This window comes from Sturnus vulgaris, chromosome Z (assembly GCF_052056855.1).
Source record: "Sturnus vulgaris isolate bStuVul1 chromosome Z, bStuVul1.hap1, whole genome shotgun sequence".
In the NCBI taxonomy this organism is placed as follows: Eukaryota; Metazoa; Chordata; class Aves; order Passeriformes; family Sturnidae; genus Sturnus; species Sturnus vulgaris.
This window is the reverse complement of record NC_142283.1, coordinates 2,903,903-2,918,624: the sequence shown is the minus strand read 5'-3', so window position 1 is coordinate 2,918,624 and position 14,722 is coordinate 2,903,903. Positions and strand designations below refer to the sequence as shown.

Here is a 14,722-nt window from a genome sequence, read left to right as displayed (position 1 = left end):
GCTCTCCATCAGGGCTCCTTGGTGCTGAGGCTCCCCCCAGAACATGGAGCTCAGCACAGGACACACCCTTGGCCAGGGGAACAGCCAGGTCCCTGCCCTGCCTGGGGCAACTTGGACGCAGTCTCTTGCAGCACACTCTGCATCTGTGCCATCCCTTTGCATGCCGTGCAGTGCTCTGCTGCAAGGCCTCAGCAATGAGCCTGGGGAGCGCCTTGGGGCTCTGGGAGGGACTGGCACTCGTCCTCACTGCCCTGCTCCTTGTTCTCCTTCTTCTTCTTGTTCGGCTAATGTTCATCCTTGTCCTTGTATTTCTTCTTCTTTTGCTTTTCCTTATGCTTCGTTTTCTGCTTTTTCTTCTTATGCTTTGTCTTTTATGATTCTTCTTGCATTTTACTTAAGCTTTTCCTTATTCCTTCCTTTCTTTCATTTCTTACTCTGATTTCTTACTATTTCCATTGTTACAGTATTTCTTAGTCCTACACTTATTTTTATTCTTATTCCCATTCCTTATTCTCATTCCTTATTACCATTCCTACTCTTATTCCTATTCTCTTTCTGATTATTATTTTAATTCTTTATATTTGATTATGTTTTCCAATATGCTTTCTTTTATGCTTATGATTTTTGTTATGTTTTTTCCTTATGGTGTCTTATTCCTTTACTTAAACTTCTTGTTAATAATGTCCCAATTTTTATTCGTTATTTGAATTATTCTTATTCTTACTCTTCTTCTTAATTGTTATTCATATTCTCATCCCTTTTCTTCTTCTATTGCTTTTTCTCTTAAGCATTTTCTTACAATATTCTTATACATTTCCTTATTCTTTTCCTTATTTCTCTTCTTTATCTGATTATTTTCCTATTCTTACTATTATCATTCTCATTCCTATTCTTATACTTTTGTACTACTACTTCTTCTTCTTCAGATACTTCAACTTCTAACGGTCCTTCCTAACATTCCTATCCTTCTTATTATATTTTTGTGGTTTTGCAGTGCTTTTGTGCTTTTTTTGGTGGGAATTTTTTGGTTATTTTTTCCTTACTACTACTAATCCTTAAACCATTCTTCCTTTTCTTTTGTTAGAGTCCCAGTCCAGCAGTGTGCTGTCGTTGCCCAACGCTGATGGAGAAAATGCCCAAGGAGCAGCCTGGAATCCTTGGTGGAGGAGAGGAAAGGGCCTTAGGCTGCAGCAGGGGAGGGCCAGGCTGGCCATGGGAAACCATTGTTCCCTGGCAGGGAGGTGAGGCCTGGGAAGAAGTTGCAGCAGGGAGGTGCCGGGCACAGGGTGCCATTGGCTCCTGGGCAGAGGCGCGGGCGCTGCTCCAAAGCAGGCGGGCACGGCTCAGCCCGCAGGGACACGTGCAGGCCCAGGCAGCCCGTGCGGCTCCCTCAGGGCGCCGGGCAGGCCGCGGGCCGGCCGCCATCTGCAGGGCCGCTGCTGCTGGCAGCCTCAGGGCGCTAATCCTGCGGCTGTGGCGCCAGGCAGGGGCAGCGCAACAGCCCCCGCAGCGCCCGCAGCGCCCGCCTCAAGAGCCCGCCGCCTTTCTTGCGGGGAAGCGGCTGCTCGGGAGAAGATGGCCCAGGGCAAGAGGTGACGCTCCCTTCTTCCCACTCGTCGTCCTCCTCCCGCAGCATGTTGGAGATCCAGTGGATGGGGACGACGTCCTCTTCCCAGCTGTACTGCGCCACATCCTCATCGCTGTCTCCTTCCCAGCTGGACTGCACAGAAGGTCTCCTGCCATTGCCCTGCGACACCTCCTGCCCAAAGGGATCTTGTTCCACGGGGAGCCCATCTCGGGAAAATCCTGCCAGGCCTTGCTGCCTGACTTCTCCTTCTCCCTCCCAAGCATCCACGGCGCTCCCTTCCTCCCACTCATCGTCCTCCTCCCGCAGCAAGGCCGAGATCCAGCGGATGGGGACGACGTCCTCTTCCCAGCTGGACTGCGCCACATCTTGGTCTCTGTCCCCTTCACACCTGCACTGCACAGAAGGTCTCCTGCCATTGCCAATGGACCCCTCCTGGCAAGTGCAATCCTGGTTTTTACAACGGGGCTGCTGGAGCTCAGCCCAAGCCTCCCGAGGGGCAGGCACGGGGAATCCATCTCGTTCTAAATTTCCAATTCTTTGCTGCCTGGCCTCTTCTTCCTCCTCACAGAGCTCCAGGACGCTGATTTCATCCCAGTCGTCCTCCTCCCGCACCAAGGCCTTGAACTGCAGGCTCTGCATGGTGTCCTGTTCCCAGCTGTCCTGCAGCAAGCCTTGGCCACTGGCATCTTCCCAGCTGGACTGCACTGAGGCTCTTCTCTCAGCTTTCCCTCCAGACCCCTCCTGGCCAGTGGAGCCTTGCCCTTCAGGAAGCTCTTGGCCAATGCACTCTTCCCAGTCAGAGCGCTCTTGGCGGCCACCAGCTTCTCTGAGGGACACCTCCTGCTGGCTCTGCTCCTCCAAGCTGGACTGTTTTGTGGAGCTAGGCAATTCTCCTTGGAAAAGCCCTTGTGCACAGGCTTCCTCCTGCTGCTCCCTCCAGGCCTGGGCTCTCTGCGGGCCGGCCGAGGGCCTGGGGCCCTGCGACTTGGGCTTTGCCTCGTCCTTCTCCATGTCCGCTGTCCTGTGGCACAGCCAGGTCCCTGGACACAGCCACTGTCCTGGCACTGGCCAGCCCAGGGCCCTGCAGTGGCCCTTAAATACCCTGAGCCGGGGCGGGGCTCTGGGATGTCACAAGGGACTTTGGGCATCACAATGTCACGCGTCACAGAGGGCCCTGACACACCGTGCCTGTGTCACCAAGGAAAAGAAACCTCATCCTCAACAATGGAGCAATGTCCCTTGGGTGGGTTTTATTGAACTGTTAATATCAGAGACATGGGAAAGAAAGAGAGAGAGAGAGACAGAAATAAAGAAAAGACAGAAAGAAATGTGAGGATGTTTAGTCACTACTGACTCTGGGCCGATTAATCCATACTGGAAGTGAATGCCACAAAATTTGATTGTGAAGCTAATCTTAGGATTGGCCCCTATAATATCCAAGGAGCACTGTAAAGAAAATATAATATTTGGAAAAAACATATCTATATCTTTTTGATAGAGTTCAGCAGTTCTGTTTCTCAAAATGATTTGAAAACTACACTTATTTCCTCTATTCATACTGGTGTCATTATGGAAAAGGAGTAAAACCATAATTTTTTCTTACTTTTGTGTATAGATCACTCAAATATATTTGCCTATTGTACCAGTAACTGTGAGGACCTTAACATGCAACATATTTCCAGTTTTGGGAGCTGCCCTCAGGTAAAATCAACTACTGAAATTTTAGAAGGAAAAAATGAAAGGACCAGACTCCTGATGAAGGAATTTTGATGTAAGGTCGAGGTGAGACAATAAATTTCACATCACAAAGAACAGAAAGGAATGTGTTGTGTTTCCTGTCTCTGGTAAGAGAGGAAGCAAGAACTGTGACTTGGAGAAGGAGAGTTTACTACAAACACTCAAAAATTCGTGATAAACTACAGCAGACTGATTAAGAAATGTTATATTTCAGTTTCAAAAGTCTTCAATTGCACATTACACTGAGCAATAACCAAGGGGAAGTGGATGGTCTGCACAACCTCCCCAAGGTGTGTTCTATGTCTTTGTCTTGCTGTTGGGTTATACTGCATTATTTCCTTCTGGTTTTTCACCTTTCATGACACTCTGAAGTCTCCCTGGCCCTTTGTCAAATTGCCTCTTGCTTCACAGGGCAATCATGCATTGATTTAGTTAAGCTTGAAATAGTTACTAGTTTCTTTTTAGCTGAACTGTGTTCCAGGCCTCTTATTGTTTCATTTTTAATATATTTTTCTTTAAGGAAACAATTCAGACTAATTAGGTCAAGTCCTTCAGGTGTATTTCCACTGAGCTTTGCAGTTCTGTAAGTGGAATAGCTCTGTACTTCTGAATTTTCTTATTGAAAGTGTGTTGATTTCTTTGGGAGAACCAATTCAGATGCCCTGAGAGACAAATATGGGATTGCAAAACTGTCCTGGTTAGATCTCTAATGTTTCAAGCATGCTTAATTTCCATTTCTAGGTGATTTAGTCTTCCATCAGATTCTTCAAAGGAATCCTATTTGATTTTCAGCTTGGACATAGAGATTATATTTCATCTTTATACCATTACTAGCCACCCTTTATGTAAAATAAGGAAAGCACTGCTGACGTGTGAACATGTTTCAGGGAAATGAGATTTAAAAAAAAGTATAATTTAGAACTTCTGATCTTTGAATATATATATTTTTAATATTTATACATTAAAAAAAATAATTTCATAAAATAAGCCCTGGCAGGCACAACTTATTTCCAATAGCAGTACTCCAGAGCTGGAACTTTAAAAAAGAAGAATGAACATAAAAAATTGCTCCTGACAATACTTTTCTAAGTCTCCTTTTAGATGTTCCACATTCAACTTGGTGCTGATATGTGTATTTTAGCAATAACAGCAAACCTTTACTCTCAGAATGGTATTTTTATTTTTGGCTTCCCAGTGTGGTTCAAAAAATACAGATCCTTGTAAACTTTAAGATTTGTTGGTTGCATTTTGTCAAGCTGAAAGGAATTTAACAGCCCATTCCTGGAAAAAAATGGTTGTGTCAAGGATTCCCGGGGCACATGGAAATAAGAAACTTATTCCATATTTGTCATCCACATCCCTTCAAATCACTGACTTTTGTTTCTCCAAAATGATGTGAGACTATGGGGAGAAGATGCAGTGAATTATGTTCAGGTGATCACTGTGTTAATATCAGAGCACAGAACATTATATTTTATTTCCATTGTGTTGGATCTCACCTAAAGCTCTGAAGTAGTTGCAGTAAATAATATATTTTCCTTTTATCTCTCAGGTACTAAAAATTTATTTGGAAATGTGGTGTACAAATCTTTGTAAACTTAATCTGTGGCTGACTTTATCTGGCACGCAAAATCAGAACAAAAAATGTTTATTTCCACTGAACAGATTGCCCAATCTGAATTGTTACTTACTAAGAGCATCATAAGAAACTTCTAAAAATGTGGAACCACTTTCTAATTTAGACAGAACTCTTTACAACCTCCAAAAATAATGTCACTTCCTGTATTGACTTTTAAAAATGCCTATTCTCTAAAATTAACCTCCCCTAAACCAACATTGGTGGTAAATAGAATGAAATTTACTCAAATCCTTAAGTTAGGCTTCAGAAAGAAATAAATTAAGAGTAAATAACATGGGCTAATAGAACTATTAACAAATTACATTACTGCCACCATTTCCTTAAGAAGTAAAATATCTTGTGAAGTAATGTCTCCCAGAGTTAGTTGGAAAACTCCCATATTTGAAACTTGTTGTAATAAAATTTCTGTTTTCCTGTAGGGTTCAAATTTCCCAGTACAAAAACTTAAATAATTTGCTTAAGGAGAATTGAACATATTTTTATCAGTGTTTATTATTCTTTCAAGAACTCATGGTATTTAGTATGGATACAGTCTAATAATATATTCACATTCTGCTGATTTATGTGGAAGTTTTGTTGGACTTAGCACACTTTAAACTCTTCAATTAACTGGTAAAAAGTATTAGAGAAAATGGAATGTGTTTTGGTTTTTTTTTTTCAAAGTTGAGACTTATTAAAAAAACAGAAGTGAGATTTGCAAATTACAGCTTCCATGAGTCTTGACATCCACACAGAAAAGGCAAACTGGTTTTGAGCAAAGCAGCAGCAAACCAGACTTAGTTCAGCAAGTCACCTTTCTGGAACATGGTAATTTTGGGGCATTTCTGAACCCCTTCTGTTAGCATTACAAGATCAAAACAATGTTCAGGGAATAGGAACTTTCCTGGGAGGCAAATGCATTTTTGTGAGTCCCCTTCTCCCTTTCTCTCTCCTTGCTCTGCACCCAGACTGGGTTATTTCTTCAGCCTCTCTCTGTGGTTTATGATTGTAATGCCATGAATTGTCCAGAAGAATATATTCCTTAGGAAGAAGAGCCCCTGCTGACATGAAGGAGGTGAATTTAAAGGAAATGCTACAAATTTGGTAGGACTGAAATAAAGGCAATATAAATGGGAGAAATTAAATGCCAGTTTTCATTTCCATGCGTGCCTCAAAACATCTAAATGCAGCTTATGCAAGGAGGCTTATTTCCTTTATTGTAATTGTATCCTCTTCCACCACACTGTTATTTTGGACATTTTTTCCCTTCATTAATATAAACAAATTGCTAATCAAGTGGCCACCAGCAATCTACTATTATATCAGTCATCAAGCCCAGGAAAATTGGTTCCCTTGATTATGTGACATAATCACCTGAAAAACAACCTGGAGGAAGTTTTGTAGTTATCTGTTTCCATAGCTAAGAAATGCATTTCTTTCAGAGAGCAGAGCTTCACACTTGTTTACTTTCTCTATTTTTATTTTCTAGAATACTCCCTCCATCGTTCCCCATTGTCCTCCAGCTTGCTCACAGGCTTGTGTGCACCTACAAACCCCATTTCCCTCCCGTGTTCCCCACAATGGTTATTTTTAAGAGTTAATTAAACCCTGTGAGATCAGGCTTTGGTGGGGTTTTGCACAGAGGCTCCATGCACAGGAGCTATTTAGGGAGAATATGCAGGAGGCGAGTACAGAGAGCTTTCAAATCCCTATTATGCTGCCTATGGAATGCTCTGGGAGTGTTTCTGTATTTCTGGTGATATGGTTGTTTACCCTACAGTGCCCTGCAGTCCCTGGGCAGTTTGTGGCTGCTGACAAAACAAAGATGGGAAAACTTTGTGAGCTGGTTACGTGTGATAACAGGATGGAAGTGAAGAGAAAGGTGATCTGTATTTAGATTTGTTTTGCTGCTGTTTAAGACTCTCATAATCCTTACTCATAGGAGCAGTGCAAGGATTAGAAATATTTGTTGGATGATATTTGTTGACTATAGAGAGTTTCTTAATGAAAATATTGTCTAGTAACAATATATCGTACTACATCATTCATTTTAGGCTGAAATATCCATTGATCTCAAAAGGGATCCTATTTCTTTTCAATCTGTGAATATTCAGAGTAGGTATAAGTGATTATGACTCTTAAAGTGGAATTCAAATCTATTTATTGCTGTGATGTCTATAATAAATACCACTACTAAAAGAATAATTTTTCTATAAGTGGAAGCAGAGGAAAGTTTGCCTCTCTCCTAGCCATTTTCTGAAATCAGTATGCAGAATATTCAGTGAAATTATAGCGATTAATTTACAGACAATTCTTAGCAAACAACACATTTTTAACAACTTCAGGGACTACTGTGACATAAACAAGTCTTCCCTTCAGACATGTGATACTGTTTTAGCTTTTGAAGAATAAACTAAAATTCTTCTGTTGGGGTAACAGGCATTTGATTATCTTCAGCCAGGGAGATTTGCCAGCTGCTCTTCTCCTGGATATATTTCTTCTCAATTGTCTTTTAAAACTGGCTTAGAAGCCAGGGAAAGAAAACCTCAAAAATTGTCATAAATGAAACCAATAGCTTTATTCCCTTGTGAGTAGAAATTGGAACATGAATAGCTGGAATCTCTAAGGTAAAGTCCAACATTCATTGAAAAAATAAAAGGATTTAACAATTTAATGTACAATATGGACAGGAGACAGGACAATTCACTTTTTTTAGGCTGTGCTGGGACAATCAGGAGAAAATTTCAACTTATAATTTGGGTTTTTTTCCTTTTGGTGGAGGATCATTTCTGTGGCAGGAGGGGAAGGCTCAAGAATGGAGGAGAAAGATTGTATTGAAAATAAAATTTTTGCAAAACTAAGAGAAAAACCAATGTGGAGCTGGTGGCCTCAAAGATAGTCTTGTAAGCATAGGACAATCAGGAAATTTATATTGGAGAGGCTGCTATGCATTTTACATCTTCAGCTGGAGTTGAACTAGTTGCTGATTAACTATTGCTATTGTCAACACCTTGGCTGCATCCTTGCTTTACTATATATGTGACAAAATCTGACTTCTTGCTATTGGAAACAGTCCACTTGTCAGAGGAAGGGCCACTTACCATAATGCATTAATATTTTTACATGTTTTGAGCTCCTGTAAATGAAAATTCCAGTTCAAATCTTCTTTGACGTTTCTCAAGCAGAGTGGAATAATTGGGGAAAAAATTATTCATGAACAGTTCTTTATTCATAACATCTCTGGCATCTTACTGATGCTAACATTCAAAGTAAATATTAGTGTGGAAGTGTTAAAATTTATGTTCATAAATGTTTGCCTTTCTGGGGGAAGGATCTGAGGTTCTCACCATGCAGACATGAACATTAATGATGGTCCAAATGATGCAAGTTTTTAATCTCCATCTGTCAGCTCCTAGTTTCAATGCAGGGCTAAAAAGTGAAGAAAACAAAAAAAAATAAATTGAAATTTGGTACAGAGGATTATTTCGGTATGTAAAATAAAATAAATCCCAAGTAGAAATTTCCAAAACACAATGATATTGTTGCTTCATAGCCTTTATTTTTTTAAGAGGAAAGTTTTCCTTAGACACATTTGTTGAGGGTTTAATCTCAAAGCTAAGTACATACTTATCAAACAGGAAATGCATTTTTGAGAAGAGTTAACTTTGTAAATACAGAAATGATGAAATAGTAGAATAAGTAACAAGAAACATAGAACCACAGAGTGGTTTGGGTTGAAGGGAACATTAAAGACCATCTAGTGCCACCCCGCTAAATCCTGAAATGAGCTGACTTTCTTTTTATATCTGGTCCTGTTGCATGAATTAGTTTAGACACAAACTGTATTTATTCTGAAAGATGTGAGACTCAAGGTTTTGAATCCCTTTCAATGAAGATTACAGAACAGAAGAGAGGAAAGGTGACGTTTCACTCTTAGGTTTGCTCTCTAGGAAGCAAAAGATAACTGAGCTACCTCAGCAAGGACTGGAAATGTCCGAGAATGAGGTCAGTAAGAATTAATGTGTCTTGGGAGTTATCAGATTATTAACTCCCCACTGGAAAACGAAACGATCCTCAAAAATCTCAGAGAGTAAGTCTGGATGGAGACAACTCAGTGTTGCAGATGGTGGGGGAATGTGGCTGAGGGGCATCCACCTGTCAGATCAGACCTGACGGAGAATGGGAAAGAGCGCGGGGAATTTGTGTGAGGATGAAACGTGAGCACTCGCTCATTTTCAGGAAAGCTACTTGTGGTTACAGTGAGATACAGGACAAATGGCATTCAGTGCAACTAAGGAATTAGTAGGAGAAATCTCATGAGAAAATAGTGAAAATGGGGCATTTCAGATGAGATGGAAGATATTTGGAATATGCACAATTCCAAAAGTTGCCGGTACAGTTGAAAATTCAGTTGCATAATCATCCTGGCTGCACCAAGATTGCTTTATTGAAGGCCAGAAAGAGACATAAATATGTATATAAATATATTAAGAGAAGAACTATATTGACATTCTTTTATAACCTCCCAAACACTTTGGATTTGCCTAAATTGCGAAGAATTCAAGAATTCCCCAAGGTTTAACCACTAATATTTACAACAGTGCTTGGGGTCTTTTTTCTTTTTTTCCCCCCAGAAGATTTTCAACTACATTAGCTATGTATTCAGAATGATTTTATTTACAACCACTTTATTTAAATATCATGTGGGAGTCCAAAAAAATTTAAATTGCATTACAGTTGTTGTGTTACTTTTATGGTAGATTAAATGACCTTTTCAAAGAAAGAGATGGAATTGGTTTGTGGCATGGATAGATCCGTGCTCTAATCCTGAAAGTATTTACACATCAATTTTTTAGTCATTTGCTGAGATATCTCCCTGGGTATTAAACTTAGGACGGTTTGTCCTCTTTTTAACCATTTTTTGAAGACAAAGAGTGTCTATGCCCTTTTTCTATTCTCCAGGCTCATTCGTTTCCCATTACTTCTCACATATGATCATCAATAATTCAGAAATTGTATCAAAATAAATATCACCAGATCCTCTGACCAGAATGAGTTTAATCTAACCACATATCCTTTGATCTGGGTTTTCTTCATTCTGATTTAAAAAAACCCTAAGCTACTAAGAGGGTCATGAATACATTTGGCTTTTTTCAGTGTCCTCTTTTTTTTTTTTTCTCCTTTTCCCAAGCAGTTCACCTGTGTTTTCCTTTCCCTTTCTTACTAGCCTCTGCTATTTCTTAGTATTTCTCCTTGATTTTCTGTGCTTTCTCTCCATTGCGTCATAGTCTTTCAGATTAAACCCAGTGTGACTGTGCTGTAATCTTATTTTTATTCTTTGTCTTTTTAAAGAGGGACAAAAATGAACAGTTTTCATTGTACAGTTCATTTTTTTTCCTACTATATTTCTATATCATCTATCCTCCATGGTATTATCCCACTTCTGGACTGTATTCCTGATTTCAAACCAACCAGCTTTTTTTGCATGGAACATTATAGAAGGATTTTTTTTTGGCAGTTGATTTTTTCTTCAAATGTATCTGGTTTTGTTCTCTTGGTGCATTTAAGGCCAGACAAACCCTTCTGACTATTACTCCTTCCTTTCTGTTTTTCCCTTTCCAGTTTTGTGTCCTGGGCCACTCTCCAAACTGGGTAACTAAAGCCTGTGTGGGTGAGCTGGAGCTTCACCTGCAGCAGCCACTATTCCCTGGCCAGGAAAACTGCAATCCCTTTCTACCTGCATGCATCATAAACCTTCACCTTCATTCCCCAAAAAACAGCTGAAATTCCAAAACACTGCATTTTCCTTCTAAAAATTCTTATAAGATTAATTTTAATTACATCCTAACGTGGTATCATTTGTGGACCAATGACTATGAACCTTGTAGACTGCCTGAATATTTATATATATATATGTATATATAATCACTCAGAACCATCTGGTACACGTATTTTTTATTCTTCTTATTTTATCTGAAGCATCTTTGTTGCAATTTTCGTTTTAATGTGATAGCAGCAAAGAGATGCCTTTCCCTTCATTTTAATCTAACTGCACATTAGCCAGGCTAGGAGTGGGAAGGGGAATTTCAAAAAAGTAGAGTAAATTCTGGAGTTAGTGCCCTTTTACAATAATTTGAAATAGGACATATTCAGAAGATTCTAAGCTATGTGGATTGAAATTTTCAAATTTTCCAGGCTAGGAAGCCACATGCCTTATCACTTAATGATCATTGCGCTCAAAGATGAAAATTCAGAACTCTATTTTTATTTTTTTTGGCCAAAAGCTGATGCCAACATTCATCTGATGCAGGAAATTAAATCCATTCTGGCCCTAGGATTCAGAAATATGTCAATAGTTGAAGTGCTTTACAAGAACAGCATTATAAGTTTATGTGTACAGCCTATGATGAGTTTTGCCTTGTGTATGCTCGTGGCAGAATACAGTGAAGAAATATGACAGTGACACAGAGCAGTAGCAGTGTCTGGGTCCAATTTCTGTATTTTTTTCTCTTTTCCCCCCCAGGAAATGAAATGTGGCATCTGATATAATGCATGCAAATTATACCCCCAAACCATATTGTCTGGTTCTTCTGCTCCTGCAATAAAAATTTGCTAAAGAAAGACTAACTTCCAATCTGGTTTGGTAAAACAGGCAATTACATTCAAGTTACATTAAGAATTGAATGTGTAGGAGTATGATAAGAAGATTTAATGACCTACAGCATATAATTAAAAGGAAAAAAAGAAAGGAGCATCTCTACATGCTCCTTATTCTCAAAGGTAGTTATCCAACAGCGCTTAATTCCGTCCCATGCCACTTACCAAGATAAATGTTTGTTATCTTTGCATTCAAATCATCCAGCTTTCTCAGGCATGCAGAGAGCAGCTCTTCACTTCTTATCCCCAGTGCCTTTGCCTACAAACTACATGTTCCACAAAAGCTTCCATCTTCATTTCAGAGGAAAGAAAACCTTATTTGGCTCTTCACCGGTGGTAGAAGGGATTTTTTTCTTTCCTCTGCAGCTGTGTGAACTGTGATTTTTAATTTTTTTAAAAATTTATTTTATTTTTAAGAAGGAATTCAGTGGAGAGATCCAAGTGCCTAAGGTTTTTAATTGCTCTGGAATATCAGGTACCTTGCACAGGAAGGAACAGAGGGAAAGCCTCAGGCAAACCTTGCCACTGAGGAGCAGAAGGTGAAGTGCAACCCAGACATGCTACATAATATAAAATAAAATTTCATCCCTGTATCCAGGGGGCACCGTCTTCCCCAAAACATAGTTTCTGTCAGGTTTTCAGTGTTATCAATAGCACTAATTGCACCTGCTGACAATTTTTACATTCATAAACAAGGAAACAAGAAAAATGAGACAATGGTTTTTGAGCTCCTGTCCAATTTCCTGCATATTTATTTTTTTAAATTCCGACCTCAGAATGAAAAGAGTGGCAAAAGGTTTTGTGTCTTTTTGGTCATGTTTGGCATGAGCTTATATCTCCACTTGGGACTGAATAATGAACACTGAAACTGGGAGGGGGGCGAGATCAGTCTTAGCAGAAGACTGAGGTAAATTTGGAAAATTTCCCATGTGTGTGTCAGTTCTCAGTGCCCTCAGTTAACCTGGCAGCCAACACCTGACAACTCCCTGAACCACAGTTTGGGGAAGGATTTTCAGGTCCCTTTAAAATGGCCATTTGCTTATTTTTCACTTTCAAGTTTTCTCTTTTTGCCAGCTCTGTTTCCAGTCCTTTCATCGAGATCCTGGCTGTTTATGTGATGAACCTGCTTTCATTTTAATTCTATCTTCTTAAACCCCTGTGATTTTCACACACATAAGGTAATCACTTTTACTAAAGAGGAACACTGAAAATCAAGGGAAAGCTCTTTGTGCTATAATCCAAGATAAATGAGATCTTCCTGGGAAATGTTAGAGGGCAGCTACTACAATGTACTAGGCAAAACAGCATATTATTTCAGAAGTGACTGAATTTTTTTGGTTAGTTTTCTATAGTAAGGCACAGTCTTGAAATGTCATGATAAAGGTCTTGACATAAACTGGAGGGAAAAGACCTGTAAACGGGAATCTGTAAGTACAAGCTTTTATGTTAGGCAAAGTTTAGTTTGAAACATTTTGCATTGTCACTGTAATATGAATAAATTTTTGGATGAGTCCTTTTCTGGTGTCTTCGAGTTCTTTTGTTCCCTTTTATTTGAACCAGTGTTATGCATTTATTTTGTTTCCTATGCCTAGAGAAATAAAAATCTTTTTGCTCTCTGTTTTAAGTAAAGAAATCAGAATCCTATAATGTTTGTATATGATGTAAGGATAGTTGACTTGGTAAGCAATTTTTTTCAGAAGGGATTTTTCAAAAAATTTATAGTGAATGTAATAACAGCAGTTAGTAGACAATGTACTTCAGATTTACCATACTATTAAGGAAAATATTGCAAGAACTGCAAGGGCTGTGTGTTTTCTCTATTCAGATTGTTCCTGAGGTTCTTGCAGCCCTTTGCTATCTGCTAATGGATAAAGCTGGCTACCAAGTCAAAGAGATTGACTACTTACAGCTTTCCACCAGGAAAAGAGGAACCTCCTTGCTCATCCTTTTCTCATTTTCCCAATAGAAAAAATAAAGAAAATGGAAAAACATCAATTCAATATGTGAAACTGTAACATTTTCCATTTTTTTTTCTCCCTGTACTACTGTTCTAGGTAACCAGAAGGTATCTTTAATCTCAGTTTTATTTTCATCTCTGTCCCCCTGCCACCACCATCTTCTTAAATAAAACCCCAAAAACTTTCAAGCACTTACATGAAATTAAAGTTATCAGAGAACTGATACAATGTACATGACCATGTACTTTTACAAGTACAGAATGCTTCTAAAATTAAATGACTGTACTAATTAAAGGTGATTTACAGACAAGCAGCTAAATCTGTAGTTTGGAAGACTAGCATATGCTTCAAGCTCTTATCTCCCCAAAATGTTGTTCTGTTGAGTATTTTAATGAAATTTTTCTTTTTGCCATGGGTGGACGTTTTCATACTCCATACAGAAGGTGATATGTTCATGACCTCGTTTGTTGCTGTTATTTGTGTAAACATTTGGTGATCTACAAGCATAAGAATTACTGAAGTATATTGCAAAATAAGGATTTGTTCCTTACTATATTTAATTGCAATCTGATAAGATACTTTTTTCCCCCTAATATTCTTTGATTCAGCTCTAATTTATCTGTCAACTTTGTTTCTTCTGTTCCCTCCCTGACATTTTCAGCTGAGTAGTGCTCTCCTGTATTTATCTTTTGTTTGCTTAGTCCACATTGGGTATGGGTGATAAGTGACAATTTTTTGCCTCTGAGATCTAGGACTGGGATTTGAGAACTGGATTGCCTCCTTCCTGTCAGTGCTGATTCTCACCTGAGGCTTGTCCTCATCTTTGTAGCTGTTTCAGTCCTGAATCCAGAAATGCTGCCTTCTGCCAATGATAGCATTCTGTCAAATCCAAAACTCCCTAGAAGTGATTTAAAATGCAGCAATCCTAATCTGTCACCTGTGTATTTTTGTCATTAAATCATGCAGGTACGTAACTTTTTCAGTCCCGTGCCACTTAACCTGAACATGTGGAAACAAAACCTTGTGTAACCTTTCAGGATTTGCACAGATTGAAAGCAAGAAATTCTACCTAGGCTGAAATTTATAGGAAGTAAAAAATTTAATTCCTCTTGGAACTCCAAACTGTGGTTTAGGGGGTGTAAAGGTAAAGCCTTGTTTTCTGTC

The 14,722-nt window shown here is 39.3% G+C and overlaps 1 protein-coding gene across 1 annotated transcript in view; it reads left to right on the top strand.

Moving 5' to 3' along the window:
- The window catches only part of LOC148219562 (uncharacterized), a 50,903-nt gene extending 37,788 nt beyond the window's left edge, over positions 1–13,115 (top strand). Inside the window, exon 13 of the mRNA XM_088156051.1 lies at positions 1,085–13,115. Coding sequence (XP_088012177.1) covers positions 1,124–2,113 — 990 coding nt within the window. The 5' untranslated portion in view covers positions 1,085–1,123 and the 3' untranslated portion in view covers positions 2,114–13,115. The remainder of the gene's footprint in view (positions 1–1,084) is intronic.
- Positions 13,116–14,722: the final 1,607 nt, after the last annotated feature.